We start from the raw sequence: 18538 nt of genomic DNA on the forward strand, positions 1-18538 counted from the left end.
CGTTTTTGTATGGACTACCGAAAAGTTAATGCTGTTACCGTACCTGATTGTTATCCACTACCGAGAATGGAGGATTGTGTTGATAGTGTTGGTTCAGCAAAGTTCGTTAGTAAACTTGACTTATTGAAAGGGTATTGGCAAGTACCGTTAACCCCACGTGCCTCTGACATATCTGCTTTCGTAACTCCGGAATCTTTTCTACAATACCAGGTTATGGCGTTCGGGTTACGAAACGCACCTGCTACGTTCCAGCGGTTGATCCAAACAGTTCTCGCTGGCGTACCGAATTGTAGAGCATATTTGGATGACCTGGTGATCTTTTCCAATGACTGGACTGAACATTTGTCTTTGTTGCGCACAGTGTTTGAAGGTTTAGAACGTGCATCGTTAACTATAAACCTTTCGAAATGCGTGTTTGGGCAAGCAACTGTGACTTATTTAGGAAAATGTGTAGGAAATGGACAAGTAAAGCCGGTGGAAGAGAAAGTGGCGGCTATTATCGATTTTCCTGTACCCAGTACAAGGCGAGAGTTGAGGCGTTTTTTAGGAATGATTGGGTATTACCTAAGTTTTTGCAAGAATTTCGCTACAGTAGTAACCCCTCTTACGAATCTCCTCAGCCCTAAGAAAACATTTGTGTGGTCAGAAGAGTGTCAAGTAGCCTTTGAAAATGCGAAAGCATTAATGTGTACCAGTTCCGTTTTGACCGCTCCTCAATTTGAGCGGGCGTTCAAGTTAGAGGTTGATGCAAGTGCAGTAGGCGCCGGTGCAGTTCTGATTCAGGAAGCTCAGGATGGAGTGGACCATCCAGTGTGTTTATTTTCACGCAAGTTCAACAAGTATCAAGCAAACTATTCTACCATCGAGAAGGAAACCTTAGCATTGTTACTGGCGTTACAATTCTTTGAAGTTTATCTGGGTTCTTCTAATTTGCCTATTGTTGTGTTTACAGGTCACCAACCCCTCGTATTTTTGTCTCGCATGCATAATGCAAACCAACGACTAATGCGTTGGGCGTTATTCATACCTAACTTTCAGCTAGAAATTCTCCATAAGAAGGGATCTGAAAATATCCTCGCAGATACTCTTTCTAGAGTTTGAAAAAAAGAAGGAAAAAATGTGGGGAGGATGAAGTTTTGGTATTTTAATTAAACGTTGAAGTTTAAATCTTAAATGTGGGGGTGTTATGTCCGTAAGGACGTTTATAGTATTGTGTGTGTGTGTGTTGTGTTGTGTTTTTTTTCCCGTCCTGTTTGTTTCTCTGCTTGTCGGTCAAAACTAATGAGATGAGTGGCCGCGCCTTGGGAGGCGGGATCTGCATCAGCATGATGAGTGACACCTGGTGAAGCGGATATTTAAGAACATGCTGCTGCCAGTGTGTTAGAGAATCTTAGAGAGAACCTTTGCTTGTTTAGGGAGAGAGAGAGAGAGAGAGAGAGAGAGAGAGAGAGAGAGAGAGAGAGAGAGAGAGAGAGAGAGAGAGAGAGAGAGAGAGAGAGAGAGAGAAAGAGAGAAAGAAAGAGAGAGAGCGAGCGAGCGCGATAACTGTTTTTGTGTGTTATCCTTTTATTACGTTGTTCTCAAGTATGCTCACGCCCCTCGTTTTGGCTGTGTCCAAAAACCATTTCACTTGGGAATGTTGCTGTCCACAAAGGAGAAGGGGATAGGTAAGATGTCACGTGACATACATTGTACACACGTAGTAAATTGGTCTGTATTAAAACACTAGTTAGAGGTTTGTGCCACCCGCTGTATTTGTTTATTAGTTAGTGTAGTTTAGTTAAGACGTCACGGACGTTGAAGTCTTTTTCTTTGATCTTTTCTTTTTATTCTTAGTATTAGAAGATAAATGTGTTTGATAACCTTTTTGCTTATATTACTTTCGTTTGTTTGGCACAATCTGTTTTCCCCTGTTCTTCCTTTGTGGTTGGGTTTTTGTTATTATATATATTCATTCACTATATTAAAACTCGTATTCACTTTATTCAGTGGTCTCTCGTGTTTTCTCACCTCACTCAGTGTTAAATGTTGACGTGTGTCTGAGATGGTTACATGTGTTCCCCTCCTAAAAACCCTAGACGGGTACGAGTCATAGGAGGGTCGTAACAGTAGGCTGGCTGGTGATGTCTTGAACAGTGGGCTTTCGCCCCCCTTTTCTGCTGACAGGGGTTTTCGTAGGCTGGCTGGTGATGTCTTGAACAGTGGGCTTTCGCCCCCCTTTTCAGCCATGTGTTCTTGGCTGAACGGTGTGGACCAGCTGGTCAGGGGAAACTTTGTGGTGTGTGTTTCCCTTTCCCGGTCACTTTGCAGTCTATAGGAATGTTTCAGTTCTCTGTGAACAGTGTCAAGTTCGTGTTTGAGATCGTGTCTCTGCTGAGCAAGCTCATGGATTTCAGCTCGGGCCGCTTGTAAGTGTTTTTCACAGGCCCTGGCTTTAGCGTCTCTGTCTTTCAGTTCAGTGTTGGCTCTCTCTAGGAAAGCTGCACCACGCCTGAGCTCCTCGTTGAGTTTCTCTCTGGTTTCTTTCTCCGACTGTGCTCTTCGGTTCTTCAGGGCATTTTGAAGTCTTTCTACTTTTTCCTGTGACTCCGTGTCCGTTTCGTCCTCTTCCTCGGTCTGGTCCTCGGTCAGGAGAAGTAGCTGGTCTAGACGACTCTGCGTGTGGACCTGGTTCCTCTGGGCCTCCTCTGCTTGAAGCTTTAGCGCTGCTGCTTCCTACTCCAGGTCGATGCTGCTCCTTTCACTGAGCCGTGCCTGGGCGACTAGGTTGTGGGTGATGCTCCCGATGATCTTGGCCCAGTCTTTGTAGTTGTAGCTTTGAGTTGGATCGTGGGTCATCAGTTCGTCCAAGTAGGCGTCCAGTTGTCCTCGGCTCAGGGGCTCTGAGTCACCGGCGTCCTTGGGCAGGAAGTCGGTAGTCATGGCTCTCAACCAAGACTCGAGTTTGTCCCAGCGGGCTGTGGGACTGGACGACGTGACATCCTGGCTCTCTGTAGGCGAGAGCAAACACAACACACACAAAGAGACCAATGCAAGTTCGTTCTAAAGTCAACGAGCTATACTACTAATACGGCTTATGCCGTCTATTAGAATTTCGGCTAACTGATGCAGACAGTTAGGTGGGGACAATTTGCGTAGGTCAAACGCAGGGTCGGAATTAAAAGATTTGACAGGGCAGTCTAGTGAGTCATTCGCTGACGTTAGCTGCTTGGTTGTCGATCTATTATTTAGCTTCCTTGGTGTCTCTCATAGGTTCTGTTTCTAGGTGAACTGAAAGGAACAACTTACAACAGAACGGGAAAAATAGCAAGCTAGAAAAGATCAAAGTAAAATAAAAATAACAACGTGAATAGGTCTGTAATGAAATGGAACAACTAATAACACAGGAAGTGTTAGAGAGAATAAGGAGCCTATTACCACTGCTAGAGTTTACAATAGGGCCAGCAGGTGAGTGGGGCTATCGGGGTAGAAAACCTAGGAAGATGGTGAGGCTTGGAGAAGAGAAGATGGGCCAAACACTTAAATGACCGGGGAATATCTAATATTCTGTGGTTCATAATAAGTGGATGGGTTTTACCTTATTTCGTTTGCCTGGGGTGAATTGAGGTCACTCAGGTGGAATCCAGCGGGCGCAGTCAGCCTCCCAGGCGCTCCCAAACACTTAACCGCAGCGTTCTCGGGCAGCTTCGTTTTCTCCCTGTACCAAGGTGTGCCCAACTCAGACAATTTGCGGCTTTATGCACAACCTGGCAACGCCGAGGTGTCAATGTTCAGACGGCACGGCAAAATTGGGTTTTCCCCGGAACCCTCCGTAAGGAGTGGCCGAGTCTCAGGCCCCGGTTCGGGTAATTATCCCTAAGATTGCCTGGTGTGTCGCTGAACTAAAAGATGTCCTGCAGTCATATGGGCTGGAGTGGAGACAAGTCACTAGCATTCTTCTGGACAATTGTGCTGTGATGAGGGGAAATAATTCTGGGCTTGAAACTTTAGCAAGGAAGGAGAACCCCAATCTCCTGGATATATCAGGAGACACTGTTCACATGGTGTCCAATACTGCTAAGGCCCTCATGCAGAGGTGGACAGTAACAAAGTACATTTACTTGAGTACTGTACTTAAGTACACTTTTTGAGTATCTGTACTTTACTTGAGTATTATTTTTTCTGGAAACTTTTACTTTAACTTTACTACATTTGAAAGACAAATATCGTACTTTTTACTCCACTACATTTCTGTCAAGGGCCTTGAGTAGAAAGTAGTAACGTCAGGGATAATTTTGGTGTCATTTTGGTTGGAAATGAAAGTCGGGTTGACGTCAGAACTCGAGTGATGTTGGTTTCTGACGTCAACCGATTTTCAACCACAATACAACGTCTGTCCAACGTTGGAGATTAACGTCAATCTGACATTGGATTCTGACATCAATTTGATTTTAATTTGCAACGTTGGGTTTGGTCTTCTAAATCCGAATTTTGTCATTGTTTTGGAGCACACTAGCTTATAGATGACAGTAAGGCTAACATATTCATACTAAAAGCCAAAAAACTGGGAACAGCCATTTGGGTGTCCGAAACCATTGTGGACGTTATTGAGTACACTTATTCAATCCCACTACATGAACTTTGTTCTAGAAATACATGTGATATTGATATGAGGGTAGGCAGGCATAGATTTAGAGGCATAAGGTACTGTAAGTAGGCTATTACATGCAACAATGCAACGATAATAAAACAATGCATTGACATTTACTTTTATACTTAAGTACTTTTAAAAATGAGTACTTCTGTACTTTTACTTAAGTAAACATCGTTCTTTACAACTTTTACTTGTAACGGAGTAATATTTGACCAGTAGTATCTGTACTTTTTTACGCAAGTAAGGAAGTTGTGTACTTTGTCCACCTCTGCCCTCATGAGACCGTTTGGCTCAGATGTAGAAGATTTTTGCTCTGATATTTATTATGATATAGAGAAATCACCTAAACAGAAGGAGATTTTTGCACAGTTTCAAAGTTTACTCCACCTCCCCAGGCCCATCAATAACAGATTAATTCAAATGCTTGAGGTATGCAACAGGATGAATGAGCTCCTGGATGTGCTCGTGGTGCACTACTATCATGTGCTGGATCCGAAAGGAGAACACAAATACAGGTAATGCAAATCATTTCAATAACAACAAATTTAGTGTCTTGTTTGTTTTAGTTTTAGCCTTTGAGGGATGTAGGCCTAATGATGCACCATCTTATATTAGTTTAGAATGGCTAGTTGTTATTCAGGAAGTTGTAAATTACCAGCATATTAAGGTACATTTGTTTATTTACATAGGGGTGTGTGTGTGTGTGTGTGTGTGTGTGTGTGTGTGTGTGTGTGTGTGTGTGTGTGTGTGTGTGTGTGTGTGTGTGTGTGTGTGTGTGTGTGTGTGTGTGTGTGTGTGTGTGCTACAGAAGGCTTCTGTATCAAGTGTTTGAGAGACATGAGCTCTCAGTTGAGGGGAAGGCCAGGATACAAGTACTTCAGCAAGAGCAGGCAGTGGCATCCCGAACAGGAACACAGGTTAACCAAGATCGAAAGGCACAAATTTCTGTGCTCATTACAGAGTTTCAAAGAATGAAGGTCATGATCGACTTATTCAGAGGTATTTTATGACTAGGCAAACTCATTGCAACTGAGAGTAAAAGTTACATTTTAAAAGTGCCAATTGTTAAAAGGGCATGATACTGCCGTGTGCACACAAATTGAGGCTGAGGCACCATCTTTCATTTCTACCGTATATTATACACTACATGAGCAAGACAATTTGATTACCGTATACAACATATGCTTTGAAGTGAAAGCACTGCTGCAGGAATTGAACTGTAAATGAGTCGTTATATTTAGTAGCTCGTATAAAAAGTGAAAAAGTATTTGTTGTGTTTATTTATTTATTCTAAAATACATTAATGCTTTGTAATATAGTGGAATTTATTTTATTAAAAAAATAATTATAATATTTTTATTCAAAAATATCCTAAATGATCAAATATATAGTTGTAATTTAAATTCTATTATATTTTACACCTGCAGATATGATAAATGTAATAACCATTTATTTTGCACAAACAAGTCAGTTCTTAAATGTGCGTAAGAGTGCTCTTGTGTGTTCGTAGATCCTGTTATTACCAAAGAACAAGAATAAATTGGTGAATACCATAATCTTCGTAAAAACTGCGAAAGTGGGTTTTAAGAACAAATTTCTTTATAAGAGTGGTTGGTGAATGAGGCCCATTGTCCTTACTCCTGTAGATGAAAGTGATCTGCTGCCACCTAGTGGTTCATTTTGTGCGGTCAGGATAAATTTGTCAGTACATTCTCTATTTACAAGCAAAGTTAGTATATTTGGACAAGTTTCGCCCGATCATTCCCCAGCTTGCCCCGTTAAAAAAAAAAAAATGTAAAAGACGTCTTTGGCAGTGAATGGTTGTATTTTAATAAACATCTTTTGAAAGCCTATGAGTTACAGGACTAGAAATCTATGGGAATATATCAAAAAGTTATCTCTTCTGTTGAGCAGTATGACTAGTATTTTTAATAAAACCACCCTATTAATATTTAGCTTGAGCAAAATTCAGTTGTATTATTATTTAGTTGTATTTTAAATGCATAATCACACTTGTGTTCAGACACTGGTTGTGAGTTTTAATTACTCATATTAAATTATATTGTCTTTTATATTTACAGGGGTCCTTCCAACATTTCAGAGATTTGCCAAAAAGCTTCAACATGAAAAGCCGATGGTGCATTTGGTGCATGTGGAAATGGTGGCCCTTGTAAGAGAGCTCCTGGGCAAATTTATGAGACCAAAGGCTATCCCACTGAGTCACAAGGAGATTCTCAAGGTTGATGTACGGAGAAGGGATTTGCAACTGCCAAACAACAGGCTCTCTGTTGGACAGTTTTGCTACATTGCAATGAACAAAGCCTGTGTGGAGGGAAAGGTATGGGTTGATCATATCTATGACTCTCTCAGAGAAGGTTATATGAGGTCAGCAGAGTTTCTGCTTAAAAACCTTCCCCTGGATAACATCATATTATCATCACTCTCTGCTCTTACTCCATCTCTAATGCAATCTGATGGAGTCATTGGAGCTTTGACCGCATTAGGAGAAGCCTTGCCAAATGTTGTCCCTCCAGAAGAGATCTAGAAGAAGGCCGGGCCTACCAGCTGGATGGGGACATGCTTCTTCGTCTACAGAGCTACACTGAAGGCCATGTTGCTTCCTTGGAAAAAGGCAGAAAGGGATGTGAGGTATCCGACCCTGTGCAAGCTAGTTAAAGCTCTTCTGTCCATTTTCACAGGCCCCTTTGTGGAAGGATCATTTAATTTGATGGATGATATCCTTGAAGATGACAGGTGCTCCATGAATGTGAAAACCTATGAGAGCCTCGCAGTAATCAAGTCCACACTTAAAGCCAGGGACAGAACAGCCTTAACTATGACCATTGACCAGTCTCTGAGGCGAGCCTGCCTTTCATCATTCCAAAACTACCAATTACATTTACAGAAAAAGAAAGAGACTAAACAGGCACTAAAGCAGAAAAGACTGAGTGAGGCAGCAAGGATGCAGTCCTCAAAGGGGGCAAACAAACTGGTTCAACAGGACCGAAAAATCAAAAGGCCAGCAAAATCATCCTCTGTGCCAGTCTCTACCTCCTCTGCACAAGCCACCACCTCCTCTGGTCAACAGGCCCTGAAAAAGAAATGGCCACCCAAATCCTCCTCTGTGCCAGTCTCAGCCTCCTCTGCACAAGCCACCACCTCCTCTGGTCAACAGGCCCTAAAAAAGAAATGGCCACCCAAAACATCCTCTGTGCCAGTCTCAGCCTCCTCTGCACAAGCCACCACCTCCTCTGGTCAACAGGCCCTGAAAAAGAAATGGCCACCCAAAACATCCTCTGTGCCAGTCTCAGCCTCCTCTGCACAAGCCACCGCCTCCTCTGGTCAACAGGCCAGAACACCAGACAAACCCTCATCTTCTCCAGCCACCACCTCTGGAAAAGCCAGATGTCCTCCAATTGCCACAGCCTCCTCTGCACAAGCCACGTCCTCCTCTGGTCAACAGGCCCTGAAAAAGAAATGGCCACGCAAAACATTTTCTGTGCCAGTCTCAGCCTCCTCTGCACAAGCCACCACCTCCTCTGGTCAACAGGCCCTGAAAAAGAAATGGCCACCCAAAACATCCTCTGTGCCAGTCTCAGCCTCCTCTGCACTAGCTATCCACATCCTCTTTACCAACACGTTTCTTTCCACTCTTTCATGGCCAATCCAAAGCATAATCTGCACTGTCACCAAACACGTTGAAAAGGAAAGGTTCTGCTAACCCAAAAACCTGTTCAAAAAGGAAAAGAAGGGGAAAATATTTTCTGTAGTAAACTGTATTTGCTTATTTTTATTTATTTCTCACTGTTTTTCAGTTCTTGAAGACCTTTAAATTATTGCCAATTATTGTTCTCTTATGGTTTTGAATAAACAAATTGAGTTGTGTATTACATACAGTTTTGTTGCACTGTAACTTTAAAAAATATATATTTAAAATAAATGGTGCATTTTGCAGAAAAATGTATATCTCCTTGTTCATGCCCTTAAGTCAGTTAAGTCAGGCTACTAATCAATAGTTTACTTTGGAGTATTATAATTGCCAACCACTGACCTTAAAATGGCTGTAGTATCTGTAGTCTCAGTATGCTATACAAGCAAGTAGTATGCAGGTAAGTGACTGTATAAATAAGTAAGATAAGTAAAAGCAGGGATGGATTAATGAACAGGCCCAGGGTCCCAGGAGCTCTGGTGCTCTACACAAAGATGCTACTGTAATATAGGCTTGTATTGGGTTTGTACATCTCATGTCTGAATGATGTCCATTTATATCCACAAAAGTCACCAGAATCTATAATTTAAGGGACTATTTATCAAAATGTTCTTACAAGGAAGCAGGGCATGTTGATCAGGGCATATATCTTGGCTTAGGGACCTGCTTACCTCCCAGGGAAAAAAAGTTCAGGCTCAGGATTTTTTCTACTATCCCTGAGTTTAGCCAGTGAGCAAACATTACAACGTGTTTCAATATCCACGTAAAACAGCATCCTTCACATGGGCAAAAATGTGTTTGGTTTGGATGCTGGGCACGCTTAGTGTAGTTATGGGAAGTTCGGATAATTTTACTGACTCTCTTGTTCGATCTCGTTCATCAAAATGAACAAATCTTTTTCCGAGTCATTTCGTTCATATAAGGGGCTAACATTTTATACTTTTAACAGCCAAATTCCCAGAACACATCTACCTATGCAATCTTGATCATATTCTGAATGAATAAATCATAATAATGCAGTCAAAAATTATTTACAGGGAACATAAATAATAACTTTACCTTCCGAGTCTTTCGTTCATTTGTCACGTGACAGACGCAATGAACGACTCATCACTAGTTGACTGCATTTTAGTTTGAAGAAGAATGGCTGAAATGTCAAGTTAGCAACGCTATTGATTTGTTGTGTATGTGAGGCACTATGCGCATGTGAGGCGCCTGCAAGATCAGTTGGATTTAATAAAATAAATATATATAAAGAAAACAAATACACTGCATTAGAGTTTCACAAAAACGAGCTTAGCTTATACTACTTGTCGCACAGTTTTTTTTTTCTTTTGTTAATCTGGTAATTATTTAAGTGAAATATATTTTGTGTCCTAATAAATAGTCCTATTTATTTTATTCCTTTTATAGGCTATAGTTGTTTTTTCTGTTCACAAAAGCACTGCAGGTGCGTTATTTGATAATGTGTGAATCCTCATGAAAAAAATTGTGGTAGGCTATTTTTAATGGAACAAACCTATTAAAACCCACACCCATCTATTCTAATGTAATCTAAATGAACAAAATGCTCTCATAACAATTCTACACCAGATTTACTATGCTGCACACAAATTAGCCCTAACCGCTATCTCAAAAACTTGCATTCACGAACTGAGACCTGACGTGAGATTTGATCGTAGACACCACTCACGTCAATATTGATAAATGCCAAGTTTTGCGTGGAATTGGCCATACGTCCAGTTTTCTGTCATACGTTTGTTTTATAAATAAGTCCCAGTGAATGGACCTTATATAGGGATGCTGTGATGGCGTCGTATTCCTATAGATGTGGACATAGATATACATAATAAAGGCTAGATGTCTTACGGCGGAGTCTCTAACGTCATCACCCGGTGGCCATCTTGTCACAGGCAAGCTTTCTGACGGGCTCTGTGGTACCTGATGTAAGGTGAGTGATCTGCACAAACACAAATACTCTTATCTCGCTGAAATCTCGATTTACAAACGGTTTGGTTTCTTACAAACGTTAATAAAGTGGGGATAATTCTGGATGCTTGAACATGTTGAAATATATAATATTATAATTATTCATAAGTAGTGTCATAACTACATCTCTGATGTTTATAACAAACCAACCCGTTTGAAAATCGGTAGAAAATGTAGCAAGTTATGGTTATTTAAAAAGTACATGCACCATTAAAACACAATGTTACGAGTGAGCGAGCTGTCTGTGACAAGATGGCCGCCAGGTGCGGACATCGACCTCCATTGGCCAGCAGCGCGGACGAGACATCTAGCCTTTATTATGTATATCTATGGATATGGATCAACTGAAAGTCAGCTGACGCAAGCTTGACTAACGTGACCTGCCAAAACTAATGCTATGCTTAATTTCAGAGGGTATTTACACCTGGTCTTTTCACGATCGGATAGCTATCTGATCAGAGAAAATGAAGTGACCCATTAAGCCTGGCATACACTGGGCGATTTTTGTCTGATTTTGAGTCGAATTTTGACTAGTGCGACTATTTTTAGAGTCAGGCTGAATTTCAGCTTTGTCGTGTATAGTTTGTCGTGCAGTGTACATAGGGAAACGAGAGCCGATTAACCTCTCCCAACTGGCAATCAGATGGTCGGATATATTTTTGACATATTTTGATCGCCTGCTACACATCTTGCACAGTTGAAGCAGAGTTTACGAACTGATTACTCTAAACTCAGTTTCCCTCACTGTGCCTGCAGGAAAACATAAGTTAAAACATTTAATATTTAATGCAGGAAGAAAGAAAACGAAAAGAGGGAGATTTATGTGTAACCCCAAAAGAGATGAGAACTCAAGAGGGTAGCAACCACAGTGTGTTTCTTTGCAAATATAAAAAAGTTTTGTATTAAAAAATATTCAAAAGTAGCTCAACAGGTAATCAGAAATGGCAAAGAAATAAAACAAACAACAAACAAAAAAATAATTGTAACCACTACAGACAACAGGGCTCCTAAATCATATCAAATGGCAATTGCTCTGCAAATAAGTACACACTTAGAAATGAATCTAATAAAACAGAAAAATGAGCAATAAATCAGAAATAAAACAATTTCACTACAAATTCCAAAGCAAAAATAACTACCTAATTAAACCTACTGTATACAACCGACCCCCCCCCCCCCACCCCCCACCCCCCCACACACACACACACCCACACACCTTAACAGAGCAAACCATATTATATAAGAAAATGGAAACCCCACTGTCCAAAACAACAATCTCAAAATGAATTAAATCACTTTGGCCCTTCAACATGCAAAACCCAATTTAGCATTAAAGTCATCTCTTAAGATACCCAGTAAGCCCCCAAAGCTTTCAATAAAAGTAAACTGCAATCATGCATCATCTGTAAAAAAACAAAGAAAACACAATTCATAATTGCCCCTATAAAATATCTACAATAACTAAAGACACTTAAAACCATAAAACATAAATCACACATATTACAATATAAAAGCTTGAAAACAAATCTCACATATTTCAATAATTCAATTATGATCAGTACCTGTATTCTTAAATCAATCTGCTTAATTCTTTGAGGCACCAATCAACATATTTAATAACATAATAAGTAATAAAAATAATTTAATACATAAATTGGAAATGCCAAATCCTCTTGATATCACAAATAGCTGATGCTTTTGACGATATCTCTGGATACACAAAATCATCGGCATGCAGGGTTATTGTGCATATTTCACACGTATAGTGCGAGCAGTCAAGTCGCAGCTCGATGATCAGACCGAATAGTGTGAGAACATAAATCGTGAGCTTTGGCTTTACTTCATATGTGTTTTACTCATACAGTGAGAGCTGGTATTTAACAAAAACATTGCTGAAGAAATCGCACAGTGTATGCCCTGGTTTAATGAACAGCTATCTGGCGACCAATGATGCAATTGCTTTGTGATTGGCGCAGTTAATTACCACTGTGCAAAGAACACAGACCAAGAGAAGGTAATTGAACATTGTATTGTCATATTTTTATATGACACTAATCTATGACCGTTCTTCTGTTTTTGTCTATCTAGGGAGTCTTGCACTCAGGGATCCATCCCAGGACTTATAGAGGTTTTAAAAAAACGAGGGTTCCACTGGGCCTGCACAGACAATGACTTGTATGTTTGATTTATTATTTTTTCAAAATATTTAATATAATTGTTTATAATTGTTGAGCCCAATAGTGGCTCCTGGCCATACATTTAAGTGGGGTTCATTCTGGGTCTCAGCGATAACTTATGAATAACAATCTGTAAGTTTTACAATCTAATTGCTGAACACATGCAGATGCACTTTTTGCAGAGGTTTAGGGCTACGTTCAAACTGTCAGTCCAAATCCGTTTATTTGTGTATCCGATTGTGTATCCGAGTGATTATTGACTGACACCATTGTGTATCTCAACTGAGATCTGATTTGTAAGTCCCATGCTGCTCTTTAATTTTCCGGAATATCTGTATTGGTTTCTATGGCAATGACGTCACGTTGGTAGGTATACACCAAAAACAACAACAACAACGACCGCAACATGGAGGGGTTTGCAATATAGTTGTCTTATTTACATGACAATGTGTAGCTGCATCTTATAAGGGAGCAGCAGAAACGTAGGAGGCTGGTATGTGTGGCTTTATTCCATGCTGTCTTCTCCGCAAATATTAAAACATTAGGGGTGTAACGATACACGTATTTGTATTGGACCGTTCGGTACGAGGCTTTCGATTCGGTACGCATTATAAACCGAACGATTCGGTGCGACCAAAATTTTGTTGTCCAACAAGCGGAACGAAACTGCACTACTCATTATTTTTTGTTTAATACAGACTGTTTATCAGTTTGGACCAATGTCAGCGCAGCTGAGCGTGAGCCGATCTTGATCAAGCGGCGACACTGTTACTACACAGTGCTAAGAGATCCAGTAAAGAAAGCATTTGAATTCGCCATTATTAAGTAATAACATCACTGCGAGATCTAGTGAGAAGCATTCAAATGTCTCTGTTATTAACCGTAGAGCTCTATTAGATCAAACAGCACTGACGTGGAAACCAGGAGAAACATTGTGCCGTGAATGAACTAGTTAGGCCTATACTGTAGACTTTAAGTCCACAAATCAGCAACATTCACCATGGATTTAATTTAGTAACACTAACTGTAACCATGGAAGTTTAGCAGGAATCGTGAAATGCTTTCAAGTACTTCCAACATCTTTTTACAGCACTTCAAAGCTAAAATATTATCGGTAACACTTTAAAATACGGATCCTTCGTTAATGAATAACTACACAGGAACAAATGAGTAACACAATGTTAACAATCTAGTAACTACAGTTAGCTAACAAGTAACTCTGATTAACGAATTAGTAATTAATAGCACACAGATTTAAGTGGTAGTTCACTATTAACTAATCAATAACTACTATTTTTTTAATACTTCCCAGATAACTACTGAATTTTTTACAGATTTAAGTGGTAATTCACTAATAACTAATCAATAACTACTATTTTTCAATACTTCCCAGAGAAAAAAATTCACAATTCATGCAAAACTTAATAACTAATGCAGGAAAAATTACTAGCACTAGATTAACATTACTGCTAGATACTGTACACTAATTATAAATATGTAATAGCGTAGCAGACTTATGATTTGGGAAAGCTGTCAATAATTAGCCTATGCACTGCTGTCTTTTAGAGAACTATCCATGAACTAAATAATTTTTAAGAATTGTTTTTATAAATGCACTTGTCTGGAACACTTACCCTGTGGCCGATTTTCCGGCATTCCTCTGGACTGGCTTTGAATAACTAGACTCATCATGGTGAGTACTGGAACATACTGAGTCATCAGCCATCCAAATACCAGTTATTTTATTATTTAACCTACTTCTCAAAAGTGTTTTTATGTATGTCTCTTTGCTCATACGTAGATATATATATATATAAATATGTGTGTGTATATATATCCTGTGAATGATTAGATGATTCTACCCTTTTGGGTTGGCTCTTCATTAGTAACTACAGCATGGAATCACGATAACTAGTAATGACTCAAGTGTTAATGCATACTTCTATAGGAATTATTAATTATTTGGATCCGTATTCTAAAGTGAAGATCATGTTAACTAACTAGTAATGACTCAAGTGTTACTACATACCTCTATAGGAACTGTTTATTTGGATCCATATTCTAAAGTGAAGATCATGTTAACTAACTAATGGCTCAAGTGTTAATGCATAATTCTAAAGAAATTTTCTAAAAGTATAGTATTTAAAAGTTCACAAACAATATCTCATACGCTTGAAATGACTTGTTTGGTATTCCTATAGAAGTATGTAGTAACACTTGAGTCACTACTAGTTAGTTAACATGATCTTCACTTTAGAATACAGATCCAAATAATTAGTAATTCCTATAGAAGTATGTAGTAACACTTGAGTCATTACTAGTTAGTTAACATGATCTTCACTTTAGAATACGGATCCAAATAATTTGTAAGTCCTATAAAAGTATGCATTAACACTTGAGTCATTACTAGTTAGTTAACATGATCTTCACTTTAGAATACGGATCCAAATAATTAATAATTCCTATAGAGATTTCCTGTTTATCATGATGACGTCTAAACGTCCCCGCCAAAGGATGTAGTCCCTTTTAGCAACTTGTTAGCAACCACCATTTTTAAGTCACAATAAAGTTTTAAAAAATCACAAGCAGGTTATAACTGGTGTGTTTTATGTCATAGATCAAAACGTGAAAATATTTAGAGGCCTTGTTAACCACAGACCTTATTTCAGGCGATTTAGCAAAAACCCATTCAAAAAACCCATAGACTTTAGGGCGAGGGAACCGGAAGTGCTAAAATGCTAACTCACTTCTGCGTTTTGGCCTACAAAGTGACGTCATATCACCAAAAATCCACTATCTCAAAATCAAACTCCTCTCATAAAAACCCACGAGGTCAAGATGTGTGGTCTGTTCCTGACCGTGTCAATCAAACGCTGATTCGGCGGATCACACCTGATGAAACACTTCGAGGCTTTGTTTGGCCATAGTCAAGTGACATGGCTGTTTTGAATCACGCTTCAGATCAGTGTTTCGAAACATCTGCGCTTCGGGATCTCGCAAAGCTTCAGAACGACTGTTTCGCGTCAGCCATCCCTAGAAATTAGCGGCAGCTGCAGAAAATCGGCGTTGATTATGGGGGCGATTAGGACAGGCATGTCAGAGTGGATATAAAAGCAGAGCTTGGAGGATCTAAAAGCATAGAAGGGGGTTCGGGAGAAGAGACAGAACGCGAAGGGCAAGGCTGAAGAGAGCGAGCGAGCGCGACTATCGGAGCTGGCTGGGAAGAGGATCGTCATTGCGAGTGTGAGGACCTGTATCTGTAAAGAGGATTTCTATTGCGAGTGTGAGGACCTGTATCAGTAAAGAGGATTGTCATTGCGAGTGTGAGGACCTGTATCTGTGAAGAGGATTGTCATTGCGAGTGTGAGGACCTGTATCGGTAAAGAGGATTGCCATTGCGAGTGTGAAGACCATTATCTGTAAAACCACTGTGAAGATAAGTATCTATTTCCTAATTGCTACAGAAATACTTTGTCTGTGTTCATGGGGTCATTATGAAATACTGGAAGGCTCGTGTCTGTTTGCTGTTCCTCTCTTGTGAGTGTTTGAAGTTGATGATTTGAAGACACGTTCTCGGACGAATTCTCACACAGCCCAAACTACGTCACACCCCTCCTCCTCTGATGGAGTGACCCAGGCGGAATGGAGTAAAGGCCTAAAATCACTGTGAGCTATTTGTGGAATTGCAGTGCTCACTTCACGTGTGGGAGAGTGGAGTCATTAAGGTATGCACGAGTGTGATAAAGGTTGATATACCCTGTCACTCCAAATTAGTGTTGTCAAAAATATCGATATTTCGATTAAATATCGATACTGAAATATCTTAACGGTACCAATACTAATTTCCCGAAGTATCGATACTAGCCGAGCGGTCACTTTCACTTCTCTCCAAAGGCGCGTTGACAAACACCACACGTGACGCACTCGTCTCATTCGCTCTGGTTAAATAGCAAAAGTGAAGTGAATGGAAAGATGGCGAGGGCGGCGCCCCCGCGACCGGCTTTGGTTGATTGATAAAGAACACCGCGAGCGGGCATGTCGGAGAATAGCGCGGACACACGTAAAAACACACCGCGAGCGGGCATGTCGGAGTCGGAGAACAGCATGGACACGCGCTACACACCGCGAGCGGGCATGTCGGAGAATAGCGCGGACACGCGCTTCACACTGCGAGCGGGTATGTCAGAGAATAGCGCAGACACGCGCTTCACACTGCGAGCGGGCTGCGGGCACCCAAAAGATTGTTTGACAATCAATAATCCCTCACATCACTCATTTTTTACAATTATTTTATAGGTGAAAACAGACTTAAGGAACAGGCTCCAGGGGTACAATTTAGCAAGCATAGGCTACACTCAGCATCAGGGGTGTTTGTTGTTTGGACAGACCTTTCCCCACTGCTAAAAAAAAATCCTAAAGGGAATACTGTAATTCTTCTCATTTTAACTTTTCTGAAACATGATGGCCTAGTATTGTTTTTGATATGAGTCTGTGTTGTCTCGTTTTTTCACCGTAATTCTTAAAGGAACACTCCGACTTTTTGGGACTTTAGCCTATTCACCTTATCCCCCAGAGTTAGATAAGTCCATACATACCTTTTTCATCTCCGTGCGTGCTATAAGTCTGTTTGTCGCACCCACCGCTAGCCTAGCTTAGCACAAAGACTGGATGTAAATGGTTGCAGCTAGCATACTAATCCAAATAAGTGACAAAATAAAACAAACATTTTCCTATTTACATGTTGTGATTTGTATAGTCACAGAGTGTACAAAAAAAAGTCACATGATGAGACACAGACATATTTTAACCGTATAAATACTGGGAACTATATTCTCTGAAGGCGAAGCACTGCTACTTGGGCGGAGTGATAACCGCAGCACCTGAGACGCGGCGTTGTTTCTTCTGTCAACAAAACCAACGTGACTATACGTGACCTCTAGCTCCGCTCAAGTGTTACTGGGACGACAGAGCGTGTTCGAGGCAACAATACTAACATTACAGGGGATACATGGAGCCCGTAAACAACTGCAATAGTAGTTACCACCCTATTCATATAATAGTGTCTATATATTTTTCAAGGTATCGTATCGAAGTTAGAAATTCTAGTATTGTGACAACACTACTCCAAATCCTTCTTGGGGACATCCAGCCTTCCCGATGTGGGGAGCACCCTAACACTCGTCTGTGTGTATAGTTGTGTGCAGGTGTCAATTCACCCCCATCCTGAAGAAACAGTACGCCAGCCGCTCACGCTGTTCTGAGTTACTCACCGAAAAATCCTCACTGCCCGAGAATCCTGAGCTCCATCGTTGTCCTGGGGAAACAGGATGCCAGCTGCTCATGCTATAAAAGCAGAGCTTGAGTCCCTTGAGCCCCATCGCTGTCCTGAGGAAGCCGCAAGTCAGCTGCACACGCTGTTCTGAGTTACTCACCGAAAAATCCTCGCTGCCCGAGCATCCTGACCTCCATCGCTGTCCTGGGGAAACAGTACGCCAGCCGCTCACGATGTTCTGAGTTACTCACCGACAAATCCTCACTGCCCGAGCATCCTGAGCTTCATCAATGTCCTGGGGAAACAGGATGCCAGCCGCTCATGCTGTTCTGAGTTACTCACCGAAGAATCCTCGCTGCTCGAGCATCCTGAGCTCCATCGCTGTCCGGAGGAGACAGTACGCCAGCCGCTCACTCTGTCCCGAGTTACTCACCGAAAAATCCTCGCTGCCCGAGCATCTGGAGCTCCACCGTTGTCCTGAGGAAGCCGCAAGTCAGCTGCACACGTTGTTCTGAGTTACTCACCGAAAAAAATCCTCGCTGCCCGAGCATCCTGACCTCCATCGCTGTCCTGGGGAAACAGTACGCCAGCCGCTCACACTGTTCTGAGTTACTCACCGACAAATCCTCACTGCCTGAGCATCCTGAGCTCCATCGCTGTCCTGGGGAAACAGTACGCCAGCCACTCACGCTGTTCCGAGTTACTCACCGAAAAATCCTCGTTGCCCGAGCATCCTGAGCTCGCCAAAGAACCCCCGC

General features: G+C 41.1%; 1 protein-coding gene across 1 annotated transcript in view; it reads left to right on the plus strand.

Moving 5' to 3' along the window:
- The window catches only part of LOC306992330 (ADP-ribosyl cyclase/cyclic ADP-ribose hydrolase 1), a 226800-nt gene that overhangs the window by 194341 nt on the left and 13921 nt on the right, over window positions 1–18538 (plus strand). The window contains exon 9 of the mRNA XM_079601068.1: window positions 12420–12506. Coding sequence (XP_079457194.1) covers window positions 12420–12506 — 87 coding nt within the window. The remainder of the gene's footprint in view (window positions 1–12419; window positions 12507–18538) is intronic.

The sequence above is a fragment of the Phoxinus phoxinus genome (genome assembly GCF_949152265.1).
Source record: "Phoxinus phoxinus genome assembly, chromosome: 24".
Classification (NCBI taxonomy): Eukaryota; Metazoa; Chordata; class Actinopteri; order Cypriniformes; family Leuciscidae; genus Phoxinus; species Phoxinus phoxinus.